The following is a 17,237-nucleotide window of genomic DNA, read 5'->3' as shown; positions in this document are numbered from 1 at the left end:
CAGATGCATGTGTACTGCTAAGTTTGCTTTTATTGTATCATTTGCAGACAGGCAGAAGTTGGACTATTATAGGTGTATATAACACTTTACTAAACATGTAAAATGTGATTAACTGTCTAATCCTGCATAATTAAGTTCCTTTTATAGTTAATTTGAGGTACACTTTATTGACAATTTCATATTCTGTTCTATTGCTCAATTTTTAACTTCATAAACAAGTTTCTAATATAGGTAATATGTTGCCACTGTTTGTAAAATTGTAGTTTAGGGGAAATTATTGTTAAAACATCTATATGCATTTTATCTTGTAACTAGTAGCCTGGATACTGAGTTATTAAGGCAGCAACATATGTAAACACAGTATCTTTGATACAGTGTTTCACATGCAGGCCACCTTGAATAGTCTGTGCCTTTGGTATCCAACATATAAAAAGTGCTTTTTTAATTATTCTGAATACACGTTGAAAACTCCCTTAAGCCTTTTTTATATGCTTTGCTTTGTATTCAAGATAGCATTGCCTAGAAATGCTGTGTGCATAGTATACCTTCTTCAAATTTTAAATTATCTAAATTTATTTTTAAAAATGTAACACAGCAAGGAGACAGCATTGAAATGACAGTTTGCTTGCTTGAACAATCAAACTGAATAACCTTTAAATGTGGGAGAAGGAAGTCTTTATTTTTTGTTGATCATGACAGGGAATGCATTTTTCTAAAATTGGGAAAGTGCCATCTACTGAATCACCAACCCCACTTCCTCCAGTACTTAACTTTTCCCCATGGTTCCCAACCCAGGAGTGAGCTGGTCTTGGTTTATTTAAGAACTCTTATCCAATAGGGTGTGAGGTAGTATGGATTTTGAGTGATAGATGCATATTTAGCTAGTATTGTAAAGATTATAGGTCATCCATTGTCTGTTACTAATTGTATAATTTCAGTGGGGGTGTTTTAAATAATAATAAACCTCCAACCCCCCCCCCCCCCCAAAACTTTCATGCTCACTTAATCTCAGAAAAAGTACACCTGGTACACATTGCCCATTATATCCAAAAGGTGAACCAGTTTGTGTAGAACAATGGTTCTCAACCTGCAGCCCAGTCAACACAGAGCTGCAGCCCATAGAGGTAGTGTTGGATGGGGCCCATAATGGTAAATAGGTTGAGAACCACTGGTGTAGAGCTTGAAAGCAATATTTTATCTAATGCTGGCATTGTATCTCTTTCTCCCCTCCATCCCTAGTATTACTTGGATCCTCCAGTTAAACTGAATGAAGCCCTTGAAAGATATGGCTTGAAACCTGAGGATTTCTTTGTCTTACACCATGGAGAATCACGAGACTTGAATATAAATGATGATGGATTTGAATAATTTTTAAAAATCTGGCAATTCTTTGAGCCTTGTTTTGATATATACTAGGAAACACGGAAAAGATTGATAGCTTCATAACCCTATAATGAAATTTTTTAAAAATTTGTACTGGATTTTTAGACTCCAGGTTTGTTAATTTCAGAGGTAAAAATTGTATACCTGCTTGATTACACAATTGCTTATAAACTGAATGGCATATTGAGAGATGATTTAAACACTAGCTAATGTACAAGGCATTAATTGTCTAGAAATACCTTGTAATTTCAACTATGTACATCAACCAAAAAATACTTTAATTTTTTCATATATGGTTTTATGGGGTGGAGTCTTCCAACTATTGTGAAAGCATGTTTAAAGTAAAATACTGATTTTACTGAATGCCTGTATGTTTGCATTTCATGAGAAACTAAAAATGATCTAAAGAAATGTGCCTTTTTAAAGGGAGATATTACTTAAGATTTGCATCATTAATGCATAATTACTGCTGGCCAGAATATCTGTACTCTTTCATTGTTTCAAAATTATTCTTTATCATAGATCTAAATATTTTTATTGTTTTGAGATTGGTTTTCCTTGTCAAATACGGTACATAAACTCATTTTGCTCCTATCTGAAGTCATGAATCAGCCTTTTATTTCTGTTTTTTTTTTTTTTTTTTTTTTTTTTTTTTTTTCAAATAAGCGGAGGCACTGATGGCATTGTCTCAAATACAGGCTATAGAAGACTTTTCACAGCTTCCATATGGTTTTACTAAGCATGCTGTGGGATTATAAAATTTGTGCAGTATTGTAAAACTTCGCAAAATGCATCTGTATTCAGTTGCCATACCGATTTACAAAATAAAGTCTATTATTGCCAGGAAAATTGTAATTTTCCTTCACATTTCATTGTAAAAAGTTGCTATACTACTTACAGGATTGTTAGTTATACCAAAACATAAGTCTGACTGCAGGGTATGGATATTTTTTGTTCTGGGAGTGCCATTGCACGTTAAATTCGTAAGAACGGCCATATTGAGTCAGACCAAAGGTCCATCTAGCCCAGTATCCTGTCTTCTGACCAGGGGCCAGTGCCAGGTGCCCCAGAGGGAATGAACAGAACAGGTAATCATCAAGTGATCCATCCCATCACCTATTCCCAGCCTCTGGCAAACAGAGGCTAGGGACACCATCCTTGCCCCTTCTGGCTAATGGATGGACATATCCTCCATGAACTTACCTAGTTCCTATTTGAACTCTGTTATAGTCTTGGCCTTCACAACATCCTCTGGCAAATTGTTCCATGGGTTGACTGTCTCATGGGGGACTTCCCCCACTTTTTTTCTTGTTAGTGGTTTAATACTAACTTATCTGCAGCTTCTGAACTTTTCACTTGTATAAAATATATTTTGGGAAATGTAGAGCAGAAGAGAGATTTGAAGGCTGTGGAAATAGTAAGGGAGAGCAAGAGCATGTCTGTGCTATGGGTGGCACAGCTGCCGCAGCATAGTGCAGGTACTTACTACATCAACCGAAGGGTTTTTCCATCAATGTAGATAATCCCTGCCACCTTCTCTTCCCTCCTCGTGAAGAGCCTCCGTATGCACAAACCCTCATTTTCCCCTGGCACTATAACATTCAGGATGTTCTAGATCCTTTTGTATACTCATACATCGCCAACTTCCCAGAAAGAATACCACATGGACAACTGAAGTACCACTTCACAATCTCTAAAGTCAGCAGTTAGATGCTGCAGAGTAGGAAAAATATGCCAGCACAGACCACTTCTCTCCACTCAAGTCAGTCTGCTGTCACCAAGCCCCTGTGAACATGCACTCTGTGCTCTTCTGCACCCTTGTGATCCAGTAATTGGCCAGAATCCACATGCTGGCAACACGCAAGTTTCTCTCCACTCAGCAATCAAGGTATTTGTGCTGTCAGTTCCACACCTCCATGCTGTGTGGTTTTGGGAACACCACATAAATCTGCCCTCCCACCACACCAGAGCTATTGCCTCATTTCCTGCACCCTTTGCAGCTGCAACCCCTATACCTGCTCCCCTTGAAGTCCTTGGTTTTCAGTTCCTCTCCACCTGATACAACAAAACTTTTGGCTAGACTCCCTGCTGACCATTCTGCTATGTTCAAAGAAAACCTCCCCATAAAATAAAAACAGCAGCTTATAGCAAGCAACATACATTATTAAATCTTTATTATACAGGTGTACAAAGGTTTGGACTGGAACCACCCATGGTGGGTAGTTCACCAGGGCCATGGCAGTGGCACATTCGGATGACTGAGGCAAACATGAAGTGGATGCATAGAAACCCGCTCCCATTTTTTCTGTTTTGGTGCATGCTCACTCCAATCCTTCCAGACCACATCTACACAAGTGAAGAGGTGAACATGTTCTTAAATACCATTCTCAATTTGGGTCTCAAAGATTTAGTAGGTGCCATGCAATACTTTGGGTAAAACTCAGACAGATTATTTTGATCTGCATCACATCAATAATTCAGGCTCTAGCTCTGTGCAAAAAACAAAAAAACAAAAATCTAAAGAATTTTGAAACATGGCTATTTTCAGGCCTCTCTCTACATCCTCTAGCTCAAATGGCCCCACATTTGGGTCACTAACCCTACTTTGCAGTCTTCTGGGGCACACCAGATTTCAGAGGAATCTGACTAAGCATATCAATTTTAGAGGACTTAGAAAGTTTGACCTTTAAACAAAAGTTATGACACAACCTAAACTACAATGGTGCTCCTGCACCACTATACAACAGTCCCTGCTCCAAAGAGCTCACAGACTAATTGAAATGGTGGATGCATGCAGTTTGTGCATACACTGGGATACATTGACAGAGTTGTGGAGTGTAGGGAGATTGGGGTGTACTGGCAGAATTCAGGGGTGCTGCACTTCCCTCACTGGAGCCTCCCAACCTCTCTCTCATCCCCATATAACTCCCTCCCAGGAAGCATTCACATGTCTACTTCCCCCCCCCCCCCCCCCCCCCCCAAAAAAAAAAAAAAAACCTGCCACCCATGACTCAAACTGTAGCAACCTCTTTTTTGTCTTAGGTGAGGGCTTGTGATTTACTTATCCTTGGCTATGTTAATTGAAGGGGAGTGCACAGCCATCAATCTTAATGAGGTCTGAGTTATCCAGTCATTAGTACCACCCAGTTTAACAGTATAAGGCAGCAAAAGGAAACAGTTATTTTTTTGGAGGGGAGGTCTGTAACTCAAGAACCCCTTGGTCAAATGACTCCAAGTTATGGTCACTAACACTACCCTGTGCCCCCCGAGCACACCAAATTTCAAAGCCATTTGAATAACACTTCTAATTTTAGAGCACTTTCAAGAATTGAGCTATAAAGCATATAAATAGGGCAGAAATGTTTTTCTGTGTCAGTGCATTTGCACTGTAAATATACATTCTTAATACCACTCATTTTGGGCTCCCTAAGACTTAGTGGGTGCCAGGCACTAGCTTGTGTAAAACTCAGACAGATTATTTTGACCCACATCAACAGTTTTACCTAGCTCTGTGCAAAAAAACCAAAAATACCATTTTTCAAAATGGTAACTTTCTGGGGCTTATATCTCCACATCAATAACCATGCCCTTCACCGCCCAAGGCACACCAAATTTCAGAGGAATCCAACTAAGCATGTTGATTTTAAAGGATTTAGAAAGGCTGACCTTTAAACAAAAGTCAAGATGCAACCTTAACTATAGTGACACAACTGTGCCACTATAATTCTTTGCTCAGGGATTTTTAGTGGCCTTGTTTCAGCACAAGATATTTTCTACTACATGTTCTACATTCTATATTCAAAGTATCTGCATTTGTTTTTTGAGTTGATACACTTTGCAATTAAAAGGGTAATATAATGCTTATAAGCTACTTATTAAATTTGTTTCTTGTTCCCTTCAAAAGCTGTTTATATAATTTGACTAATCTCATTATGCTTTCATCCAAGTAATAATGTGGGGATTCATTTTACTTAATAGATGTTCCAGTATTTCCCTGCAAGTGTATAGTAAAGTTAATAGAATTACATAACTAAAATTTAAATGGCCTAACCTTTCTTAAAGTGACAAATTCAGTGCTCAAAATCTATCACACATTACAGCCTAGAGTGAATGTTTACCGCTGCATGATAAATGAAAATGCTGTTTGCAACATTAACAGGTCACTTTAAGGTTCACTTTTTTAAAAGTTGACCTCACTGTTTCAGAACTTACTGTAAGTTTGAAATGGAAATATTTCCATGCCCCAAAGCATCTTTCCTCTATCATGTACACACACTAGTTCTGTGTAGGAGACTGTCAGTACTAAACAGACTATTGTTTTACATTACTCTGAAAGAGAATCTCTTACACACTGTGTATTAAATGCATTGTAAGCTGTCTTGCTTACAGTCATGTAATAGTGCTCAGCAAAATAAGAGCAGTGTGTTAAACTTCACTTTCAAGAAAGGAAATTCATTTTAGCATTGAATATGAACACTTTCTATTACTGTAATTTACCAGAGTATCTGGTCTTAGTATCTCCTCTTAGTTGTGTTATTATTTTAGCAACTTGTTCTTTCACTTCTGTATCATGGTGATGCAATAAACATACCAATTTCTTAGTATATTGGGTAGAATGCCCACAGAGCAGAGAAAAAACTGAATCTTCACTGTACTGATCCTGGGTAATGATGCCCTCTTCATTTTTCATATTCTCATTCAAATTTGCGGCAAACATCAGGGCTCTAAGTAGAATCTCTTTGTTTATGCAGTTGTCAAAAAGTGAAAGCAATGATGGTGCCTATGACATTAAATACATAAAAGTAATGCTTAATCATCAATTGAGAAGTAAATGTGTAAAGAATTCCTGATGTAACCCCCCGTCAAACACCAATGATTTTTAAAAAATAAAAAATATTGATACACAAACCAGACAGCTTCCAACTAAAACTCACTAAAATAGAAACCTTACATATATATTCATTACAGCTACCATGTGCTATAAAAGCATGTGAAAGACTGGCAAGGACTGCACATTTTTCCTTTTGGAAAAAACTGGCTTGTGTTTTGCAACCTGACATATGCTTTGTAGTCTGAATCTTTAGAATGTGGTTGTCTGGAAAATTCCCATTTTCATTTATAAGAACTGGAATACTGTTTTCATTCTGAATGGTACACCTCTACCCCGATATACACGACCCGATATAACATGAATTTGGATATAACACAATAAAGCAGCGTTCCGGGGGGGGGGCTGTGCACTCTGGTGGATCAAAGCAAGTTCGATATAATATGGTTTCACCTATAAGATGGTAAGATTTTTTGGCTCCCGAGGACAGTGTTATATCGGGGTAGAGGTGTATTTCAGTTGCCTCAAACAGTGACTGAATGTCAAGTATTTAGAAAGCATTTTAAAGTGCAGACAGGATAAAGATATAATTTTGATATACTAAAGACTGACCTTGGCTACTCAAATATTGGCTCAGGTAAAAATCAGGGGAAAGACCAAATACAGTTAACTTTTTAATTTAGTTTTCAAAAATTTAGCCTAAGCATGTAATCACAACTACATACTACTACCCTAATTTGAAGGGCTATCAAAAGGTACCGGATTGACAACTCTGCACTGGTGTGTGCTTATTAACAGATCTGACACAAAATGGGCAGTGGCAGTGCCAGTTTCTCCATCCTGCCCCTGCCAATGAGATGTCATCTAGACATTGAGGCTCTGATCCTGTAAACATGCACATTGAGTTCAGTGGGACTACTTACGTGCTTAAAGTTAGGCACATATGTATTTGGAGGATCACAGGAACAGTCCTTGAATCCATAGGCACTGATCCCATGGGTACTCCAAAATGGTGGGTGCTCAGCACCCACCGGCAGCTCCCCTATCAGCGCCTTTCCCTCCCCCTAGCACCTCCCGTCCACTGGCGGCCCTGCCAATCAGTGCCTCCCCATCCCCCCCTCCCAGCACCTCCCACCCTCAGTGGGCAGGAGGTGCTGGGGAGAGGAGCGAGAACTGGGTATGCTCAGGGGAGGTGGCGGAACAGGGCGGGAAGAGGTGGGTCAGGAAGAGGCAGGGGCCTTGGGTGAAGGGGTGGGACCTGGGGCAGAGCCGGGAGAGAGGGGCGGAGGAGCACCCCCCGGCACATTAGAAAGTCGGCGTCTATAACCTCTACAGTGATTGTCACCAAGGCTGCTAATTTATGTTGATTTATGGAGCATGTCCACTGGGACTGGACTGAGATGGATAAATTCATTTCACATACATTATACTGATGTTCTTAAGTGGACAGTCAGTTTAATTTTTTTAAAATTCTTACTTATGTTGTTAAGAATGCTTTAGATTATTTAAACTGATTATTTTAAAAGTCAAGCGTGCTTTACGCTTATTTGCCCTTTTCATTTTGGATGAAAAGAAGAGTCATTTTTTCTTTAAGGTTCTAAGGTATTAGCATCATGTTACAACATTTGGGAGGCAAACACTGAATACAAATATTTATTTGTTGGAAGGAGGTAAACATTGTTTTTAGTTAATGGAAACATTTTTGTTGGTCTCAGGTTTTATACAAGCTTGTTTATACATCTGCTTCATTTTTGGCTCATATTTGACCTTACAATGTCCCTTGAAAAGGCTGGAGTCCATAGTCAGATGAAGTGGAAGTTCATCAAAAACGAAAGTCCACTTTTTTTTTTTTTTTACTTTGACCTACTGCTTATATCCTAATAATGGAGCTGTGGTAAGACATGGTATCTGTAGGGCAGCAGATTGGCTGTTTGTGCCTGCGACTCCCACAAAGGGGTTTTAAAATGGGAGTACTGAAACCAAATATTCTGATGTCTTATTTTGTTTTGAGAAGCTCATTTGAGAGTAAAAAACAGTACAGCTAAAAGGCAACTTGAAGTGGTTTAGATTTCATTTGTTACCAGATCGACATTCTTTTACATATAGCTGAAATGGATGCAACCACCAGGTGCTGAAAGGTAAAGTACTTCATGTTCTAAAGACCTCCGGACAGTGGCAGATTAGCCACTGGGCCAACAAGGCCTGTGCCCAGGGGCCCCAGCCAATTGGGGTCTCCCCAAGCCCCGACCCGCTCTGTCCACCCGCCTGGCGCTCCTGCAGGAGTGCTGGGTGAGCAGAGCAGGACAAGCCCCCACGCCCCAGCCCCATTTCCCTGGTAGGAGCGCCAGGAGGAGGGACGGGCAGACTGCAGGCGGAAGGGGCCCCCACTTGCTCTCGTCCAGGGCCCCACAAATCCATAATCCGCCTTTGCCTTGGGAGCTGCACTGGAAGGGGTATTGTGTTCATAAAGATGTCTTATCAAAACAGTACATCTGTGGATAGAGATGTTTTGTGTATAGTGCATTTTCTACCTTTCTCAGCTGCAAAAGTTATGACAGCTGAGACAACAGTTGTTGAGAAAGTGAGGATAATTTGCAATGTTGGATGCATCTGAAATGATTTGCAGCACATCCTCAGGCCATATGTTCCTTTTGTAGATGAATATAGATGAAAAGTGGCAGTTGGCTATATTATTTTATGTCTCATGTATGAGCAGCAACTAATGCCCTCGTTTTGTGGGAAGGGATGGAGAGAAACTGCTTGTGCAAACTGCCACTATCATTCTGCATTATATACAGGAAGCATGACCAACAGTGGCCATATGGTGAACATGTTAACCATGCATATGGGTGAATCTTCATATGTGAATGTGATCTCTCTGATATAGAACGACCTGGAAGAAGCTTATGCTTTTAGCTACCATTCCTAGTTTCAGCTTGCTTTGGCTATGTAAAGTAAAATTCCAGCATTAAATGTACAGCTATTTAAGAATCATACAATTTGAAGTGTAGATTAAATAAGAGCATCATGAACTTTTGTATTAAAATATTCAGCACTGAAGCAGTTTGAAAATGGCAAAAGTCTTACTTGAGCACTGAAAAGATGTCTTGTCATGGCTGGGTTTGCAGATAAGTTCACAAGTACTTTCAGAACTTGAATCTGAAATAAGGAACATAATAGTTCACATGGAAAAACTCTTAAAATAAGGGGAGGAGAATCCTAAATCTCACTGTCTCTTTCACCCGTGCCTTCCCTCCTCCCTATAACTTTGCATGAAAGAGTCTCCCTACCAGAATTTGCCACACTATCACCCTCTAATTCCACATAAAGATTAACTTCTTCAGTGATGTCCACAAGAAAAGAGCCACCCTCCACCCCACGTCTAAGCTTCTCGTGTCTCCTTGCTTTCTCTGCATCTGTAAGCTCTTTGGTTCCGGGACTGTCTTCATTTACTGCTTTTGAAGAGAGAGAAGCAAAGTGTCAGCCTTTAACAATTAATTCATTGTAGCTAAAGCAACTGAGGAGGAAAAATACTGCAGGAGCAAATTCTGCATGTGAAGCGGAGTAGCGATCTGAGTGAAACTGGTAAGCTGGGCTGTACTGCTTCTTTGGAAGCAGTGAACCTGGGAATACTGCAAGTGTCTAGTGGAAGGGGCTGGACACTCTAGGGAGATACTCAGAGGGATCAGGGGCTGGAGTGTGTCCATCACTAACCTGTAGAGAGACAGTGAGGCTTGCATAGGCCTGGGGGGGGGAAGAGGGGGGAGTATTTATGTTGCCCATGGCGGATGGATTTGGGGACACAGCAGGCACAGTCAAGGCTTCCTCATGCTAAGGGCAGTTGGTAGCAAGGTGCCTCACAACCCTGGGTACCCCCAGGAAGCATCACAAGGAGAAGAAAAAATTCACATTATTCCTGGTAGTAATTTACAAATATACATTTTTTTCTTTTTTCAAATACCACTAAGAAGCGGTATCTTCTACATGTGCACACAGGTCTTCTATTAGCATTGGGACTATGACAAAAATTCAGATGAGCCTATACTCATAGTAATTATGGTCACAGACATACAGAAGACTTTTCTTCTGTAAGTCAAAGGGCAAATTTCAGCTCTCAGATCCACAAGATGGCTGTTGACTGTGATGACCTACTCTCCCTGTATACACAACTTCCAGGAGAGCCATATTATAAACAGATATATTAGATAAAGAACAACAGAGTTAAGATCACCATGTGATTCTGAGAGCAAACCCTTGCTCACTATCCCCAGAGAGATTCATGCAACAGTGGAGCCCTCCACATGCAGATCTCCTTTGCCCTGTGCTGGAGTGGTGGTGATCTCCTACCTCCATGGCACTATGTACTTACTGGGATCCTATAGAGGGCTCTCATTTGTTTTGGGGTGGTGCATTCCACAGGCAGAGAAGGGATGAATGGAGCTTTATTTCCCACAGCAGCACCACAGAGATTAGCTAGGAAAGGTAATAAAGCTTGTGTATTATTATCTGTTCCATGCTCTCCCCATCTCTGTGCAGGGCCAATACCCTTTATAATGGGGTCCATGGGGCAGTTGAAACTATGAGAGCCACTGATAGCATGACTCCATTTTCCCCGATAGGTCATATAGTGGAAGGGGGTGGTGGGGTTTCTAGAGCCAGTGCAAAGGCACAGGACTGCTGTGTGGATGGCTCTGGTCTCCTATATCATCCAGCAATACGGGGGCAAAAACAAGGCTCCATCTCCAGAGAGGGGGAATACCCCGCCCTGGGAATGATTTGGGGTGAGAAACTCTGCAAGAAGATCCTTGTGAAGTAATTTTCCCTCCTGTGGGAATTTCCATTGGAGAGGACAATAGAGAAATGTTTGCAAGTCCTTTACACATTCTCCACTAGTTATAGCTACTGAACTGTAAAGTTATTTTTCTTTAAAAAAAAAAAAAAAAATACACCACAGAGTACCTTAGAAACTGATGGATTAAAAAAAGAAAGCAAATCTAAACTGGAAGACATCTCAGTCAAAGTTAAGCAGCTTGGTATCTGGTTATGATAGTACAGGAAACAGTACCTGTGTCCTTTCATTTCCTTCTGAAAGCAAATGAAGAAAGCACGGAATTGCATTTGTCATCATATGGTGGTAGTCATTGGTAACAGACATATTTGTTAATAATCTAAGTTCAGCTAGCTGCAGATCAGAGTTCAAAGGTGATAACTCAATCTCCTTACAGACTTGTAAAATGTATACCTTAAAGAACAGAAAAAGAAATGGTTAAATGTACAATTTGTTGATCCAGACAAAGAAGTTCACAGTTAACATCCCAATGTCAGTAGTCACGATGGCTCAAAATCGTGATTCCCAGAAGCAAGAGGATACATAAATAAAACAATGTATAATCAGTCTCATCTTTGATCAAGAACCCGTAAATAAGGCACTAGCAGCTAAATAAGCTACGTTAAGTTTTAGCAGAAACTATAATTAAAGGAATACTATCAATTTGATTTTTTTGTAAAGACTAGATTTTTAAAAAAAAAAAATCAGTTTTCTGATAGAGCTACCTTTAGACAATTTGTTCCGATTTAAACAAAAAAATACCTGCTCCTCTACATAAATGTACAAGGGCCTTTTAGACAGGCCCAAAGTAACATCACTGAATGGCTCTGTCAGACTATGCATTCATATGATTTCCACCCCATAGTATCTGAACACACCCCCTACACCAGTATTTAAAAACTGGAACTAAAATGTCTCTTCCTTCCCACCCCACAAGAAATAGGTATCTGTAATTGAATTGCTTACAGGATTGTGTGTATTTGAATATGTGATAAATTTATGGAGGCAAAGCTAGGCAGAAGAAATGAGTTTTGCATTTAGTTGCAAAAATGGTTAGTTACATGGTCATTCTTATCTCTTGTAGCAGTGAAAGTCCTCCATCTCCACTTACTGATAAATAGTTTCCATTTACAATGGAACATAGCTTTTGTAAGGGTTCATGGTTGTACAGGGATAGGTTTGACTATTAGGACTTGTACTGGACTCTGTATTTAGTGGGGAGCCAGTGCAGAGTGGAGTACTGAGGTGATCTGTTAACAGCAACCTATGTTGCTAAGCAAATGGGCTGCTATATTTTATACCAATGGGAGCTTATTCAGGATGTGGGATTTGTTCCTAGAGAAGAGTTGCAATAATTAAACCTGGATCACTCTGGTCAGGTCTGAGTCTGAATGGATCAGACACAATCTTCTGGCCTGTTAGAAATAAAAGAGGCTGTTCTTGCTACCATGGCTATTTGGGCATCCAATAGCACTGAAGAATCATAAACAACCCCAAGTCCACAAACTGATTTAACAATCAGAACTGATCAGACCATGTAGACAAAAATGTTTAAATGGAAAAAAAATTTAAATGTTCATGAAATAGAGTTGGTTAGAAAATAGAAAAACTAATAATGGAGAAGTTAAAGAGGAGGCACACCCCTTTTCCTGTCAGCATTTCTTCAGTCTTGCCAGAGTTCAACTTTAGCCAGCTGCTGATTTCAGATAAACATCAGAAAGCTGAGAGATTGTGCTGTTAAGATTTGATGTAAAGGAGATATAGAATGGATTGATGTTTGAGTGTTGCTGGGACTTGGGAGAGTTGGCAAGACAACAGAGGTTCAACTGAGATATTGAACAGTATATGGAGTGCACTGAGCCTTGTGTGATTCAGTAGGGAAGGAATTTGGGGATGAAGTCTAGCAATGACCATCTGCATTTGGAGTGAGACTAATTGTTTGGGGCTGTTTCTGTTGTTTCTTAGAAACAGGACCATAGTATATGGTAATCAATGGCATCAAATGCTGTAAATAGGTCCAGCAAGATAGTACAGGCAGGAGGATGTCAGCCATCAAAGGAGCAGCTAGTTCTGTCATTGTCCTGACCTCAAGCCTGACTGAGAGGGATCCCATTTTCAGTGAGCTGACAGATGGCTTTGGAGACTTTTTGCTAGCTTTTTGATTGGATAAAACACAAGGTATGTGTGTTTGTGTTAGACACTAGGTGATAGTTTGCAAGGTCTCTAGCACTGAGCAATCTTTTTTTTAGTAATGGTTGGACTATTGCATGTAGTAATGTGTGTGATAAATTACAAAAGGAGGAATTAAGAATCTTGGTTAGTTAAGGGCTCAAAGTGTTTTCTACTCTTACCACCCAGAAAAGGCAGGCATCAGTCACAGGTGTTGGCCTCAGATACCATCAGTGCTTTTGACTACTTGTGTGAATGGGCCAAATTCTTGAAAGACTGATTGAAGGATGTTGCTCTCTGCTTGTTCTCAGTACCTATTAGGTACATGATCTCTCTGAAATTATTTCTTGCAGTAAGCGTTGCTGTGTTCGAAGGTTGAATGGAGGCAATCTGGTCTTAAGAGAACAATTTATGGTCCAAAAAAGTTATGCCAGGCATGACTTTGCTATCTCCATGGCAGAGGAAAGAGAGAATCTCTTTGCCTCCTTCATGCCAATAGCACAGATTAGTAAAAATTTCTTGTTTCTGAGTGTCTCCATCAAACCATTATCTCCACCCCCAATATTTGGAGTTTTTTTCCTTCCTGCTCTTTTTTTACAGGCTGAACTACGATAATATGTAGATTGCCAGCTGGGAGAATGTGTGTTGGTGATGGTGTGTCTATAGCAGTAGTCAAGGAACGGTTGAATTGCTTTAGCAAGTCATATACTTTTATTGACCTCTTTGCTGGGTAAAGTTTTCTTTAAGTAAACTCTAGAATTTGGGAGGGTACAAGAATTTCTTAAGTGGACCAGAGCAGTGCTTTCCTTTTGTCCTATGAAAGGAATAGTTATTTTTCAGGAAGTGGTCTGATCAAGATATAGGGGTAGCTGTGTTTCTTATGCCTGAGGATCTAATCTACAGCATGGACACCTGTGTGTGTAGAGACCAGGGACTATATTTTTGGGCCCACCCACCTTCCTCCTCTGCCTCTCTGCAGATGCCTACTTGCTGCCTCTTCATTTTCAGCCCCTTCCTGAAAGAGAATTCCTGGATTGCTTTCTGGGGAAGAGAGTGCATGCTAGTGCAAGAGACAAGTGCAACCGAGTATCAACAAAGGAGTGACACAGTCTCTATACAGGAGTGTTGTAAAGTGCACAAAATAAAACTGACAAATCTTCTGACTCATCTCTTTCAGTTATAGTAGTCCCACTTATTACTTGTAACCACAGTAGGTATAAAATTTTCAGAAGAACATGTGAATCTCAAACTGACTTTATCCCTTTAAATTTTTGCATTTGTATTATTTAAAAAGCAGAACTATTTCTGTATTTCTGAATGGATTTTATAATATATATTTGAGATTGAATTTAGAATAATAATCCTGACACCATCTGATATCTTTTTTCCTCCTTTGAACATTGGTATCAAGTTAATTTTCTTTCTAGTCCTCTGGAACCTGCCTGGTTCTCTAAAATGCTTTAGAACTAATTGCTAGTGGTTCAATAAATTTGTTAGCTATTTCTCTTGGCCTTAGGGTTTAAAGATCATTTGGATCTGCTGATTTGTATATACTCAGGTTCTCCAAATATTGCTGCATGATCCTTTTAATCAATAGCTATATTGAAAGGTCTTTAATATTTCCTAGCTGTCCATACTTCATTTTGTTGTTCGATTTTGCCTCCATTATGGTGCCTTTTAGTAAACTTACCTTTATCTCTTCTTGATTTTTAACATTCATACTCAAGTTATTAAGTGTGTTTAGTGCTTTTTCTTTAACTTTGGGAATGGAATTTGAGAGCATCTTTCCAATAACAGAAAGGCCATCCAAATTTCGAATTATATCCTAAAAGATAAACAGATACATATGTAAGATATTACAGCTAATCTTAAACCAAATGGGAGTTCTGCCTCACTAAAGCTTTCAGGATCCGGTCTCTGATATTTAAGGAGAGAATATCAGCAGTTTAATATTATTTCTTTATATACCAGCCTATACAAAATAAATATGCACAACATTTATTGTGAAACTTTGGTGCCAATTTATAGTACCTAGTTACTTTATCTCCAAATATTTTTTTTCATAGATAAAATGAGAACAAATAGGATAGATACATGTTTCTGCAGGGTCACTCCTAAAATTCTCAAATCTTGTAAAACTATCCGAATTAAGAAAGCTTTGCTCACTTCTAGAATTGTAAAGAAGCATCAGTTATGTTTTGTTTAACCCAACTTAAACAATTACTTGATGTTTCTCATTTAGTGTAATAAAATATGCCATCAACAGGCCATATTTTGGCTTTGGATACACTATTTCCATTGAAATCAGTGGGAGCCCTGCTTAAACATTTGAGGCTAGAATATGGCCTAATATCTGAAAAGAGCAAAATATCTCTATTATTCAAGCCCTCTATGTCAGAATTCCCCTTTGAATTCAGTAGGATTTCAGCATGCAGGTTTGCAGAACCAGGTTGAATATTACAGTTAACAGGTTCTAAAATTTAGCTTATTTTCCATATATTTACAAAGTTCAAATGCTCTTAAAAATATATTACTCCTCCTGCCACAACCCTACTTCCTCCTCCCCAAAACTGAACTCAACAACACTGTTTTAATTCTCCTTATGAAAAATATCTCAGGACCTCATGACATCCCAGTCACCTTAGTAGAGATCTGGGGGAATAAATATTTTTAGTAAGAAATAATATTTTTAGTTTCTCATTAGAAGACAGAGAATAATTGAGAAACTATGGTTACAATTATGAGAAATACCTCAACAAGAGAAGTGTGGAAGCTTGAAAATTAACCTTTTACGGATACAGGAAAACATGCATCTCCCAAAGAAATTTGTCGTATTGAATTCCCAGTCAAAGGAATACCCTGATAGCAGAGGGGTTAGATTTAGCAAATTTCAGGCCTGATAATGGGAGTTGCAGGTGCTCAGCACCTCTCAGATCAAACTCTTCAGTTGACACTGTAAGATTGTTAGTGATAATGCATATATATAATAGCACTTTGAAAATATGAAGCTCTGTAACAACATTAATTATGCTAACAACAGCCCTGTAAAGTAGTTATTCTTATATCTATTGTAATGATGGGGAAATTAAGGCAGAGAGATTAAATGACTCAAACGAGGTCATGCTGGCCCAGATCCTCAAAGTTATTTAAATGGCTAACTCCCTTTTAAATCCATGGGAGTTAGGCACCTAAATACCTTTGAGGATCTGGGTGATAGTCACTAAATTAGGATTAGAACACAGGAGCTTCTAGCTCTCGATCTCATACTTACTCCTCTGCAAAATGCAGTCTCATTTTCTATACTGGCTCACTTTGAAATACAATTGCTTTCTTTAGAACATGACTTACTTGATTTACAGAGAAGGCAGCACTGTTGCTCAGAGTGACCAAGGCTTGTTCTTGAATTAACGGATCATCTGTGAGCTCAAGCAAATGAATAAGTTTCTGTAGATGATGGGCATCCAGGTTACTGGGTGATTTTGGAAGATCGGTGTCTGCCAAGGTTTAAAAATTAAAACAAATTATTTCAAATCAACTTTGAAACATTTCACTGAACCAACACACATAACACTTTTTACAGAGCTGTGTTATAGCCACATACTTATGGATAGCATGTCAGTTGTAGGCCACATAATCCTAGGATTCACTGATCCACTATGGTATTATGGCAGAGTCACTGCAATAACAGTTAAGGCTGGGTTCTATTTTGCATTTAAAGCAGGATTTCAATATATATATATATATATTGAAATCCTGCTTTAAATGCAAAATAGAACCCAGCCTTAACTGTTATTGCAGTGACTCTGCCATAATACCATAGTGGATCAGTGAATCCTAGGATTATGTGGCCTACAACTGACATGCTATCCATAAGTATGTGGCTATAACACAGCTCTGTAAAAAGTGTTATGTGTGTTGGTTCAGTGAAATGTTTCAAAGTTGATTTGAAATAATTTGTTTTAATTTTTAAACCTTGGCAGACACCGATCTTCCAAAATCACCCAGTAACCTGGATGCCCATCATCTACA

The 17,237-nt window shown here is 39.1% G+C and overlaps 2 protein-coding genes across 3 annotated transcripts in view; one reads left to right on the top strand and one right to left on the bottom strand.

The window, feature by feature from the left end:
* NAPEPLD (N-acyl phosphatidylethanolamine phospholipase D) overlaps positions 1-1,797 on the top strand; it is a 28,583-nt gene extending 26,786 nt beyond the window's left edge. For both annotated transcript variants that reach the window (XM_034766081.1, XM_034766092.1), the window contains exon 5: positions 1,240-1,797. In XM_034766081.1, the coding sequence (XP_034621972.1) occupies positions 1,240-1,368 (129 nt within the window). In that variant the 3' untranslated portion in view covers positions 1,369-1,797. The remainder of the gene's footprint in view (positions 1-1,239) is intronic.
* A 1,743-nt stretch (positions 1,798-3,540) lies between these two features.
* The window catches only part of ARMC10 (armadillo repeat containing 10), a 15,587-nt gene continuing 1,890 nt past the window's right edge, over positions 3,541-17,237 (bottom strand). The window contains exons 2-7 of the mRNA XM_034766069.1: positions 16,557-16,702; positions 14,899-15,033; positions 11,277-11,453; positions 9,299-9,370; positions 5,975-6,163; positions 3,541-3,729 (exon numbers count right to left, since the gene is read on the bottom strand). Coding sequence (XP_034621960.1) covers positions 3,559-3,729; positions 5,975-6,163; positions 9,299-9,370; positions 11,277-11,453; positions 14,899-15,033; positions 16,557-16,702 — 890 coding nt within the window. The 3' untranslated portion in view covers positions 3,541-3,558. The remainder of the gene's footprint in view (positions 3,730-5,974; positions 6,164-9,298; positions 9,371-11,276; positions 11,454-14,898; positions 15,034-16,556; positions 16,703-17,237) is intronic.

Source organism: Trachemys scripta, chromosome 1 (genome assembly GCF_013100865.1).
Source record: "Trachemys scripta elegans isolate TJP31775 chromosome 1, CAS_Tse_1.0, whole genome shotgun sequence".
NCBI classification, from domain to species: Eukaryota; Metazoa; Chordata; order Testudines; family Emydidae; genus Trachemys; species Trachemys scripta.
The sequence above is the reverse complement of the archived record's forward strand: the minus strand, read 5'-3'. Positions and strand labels throughout refer to the sequence as shown.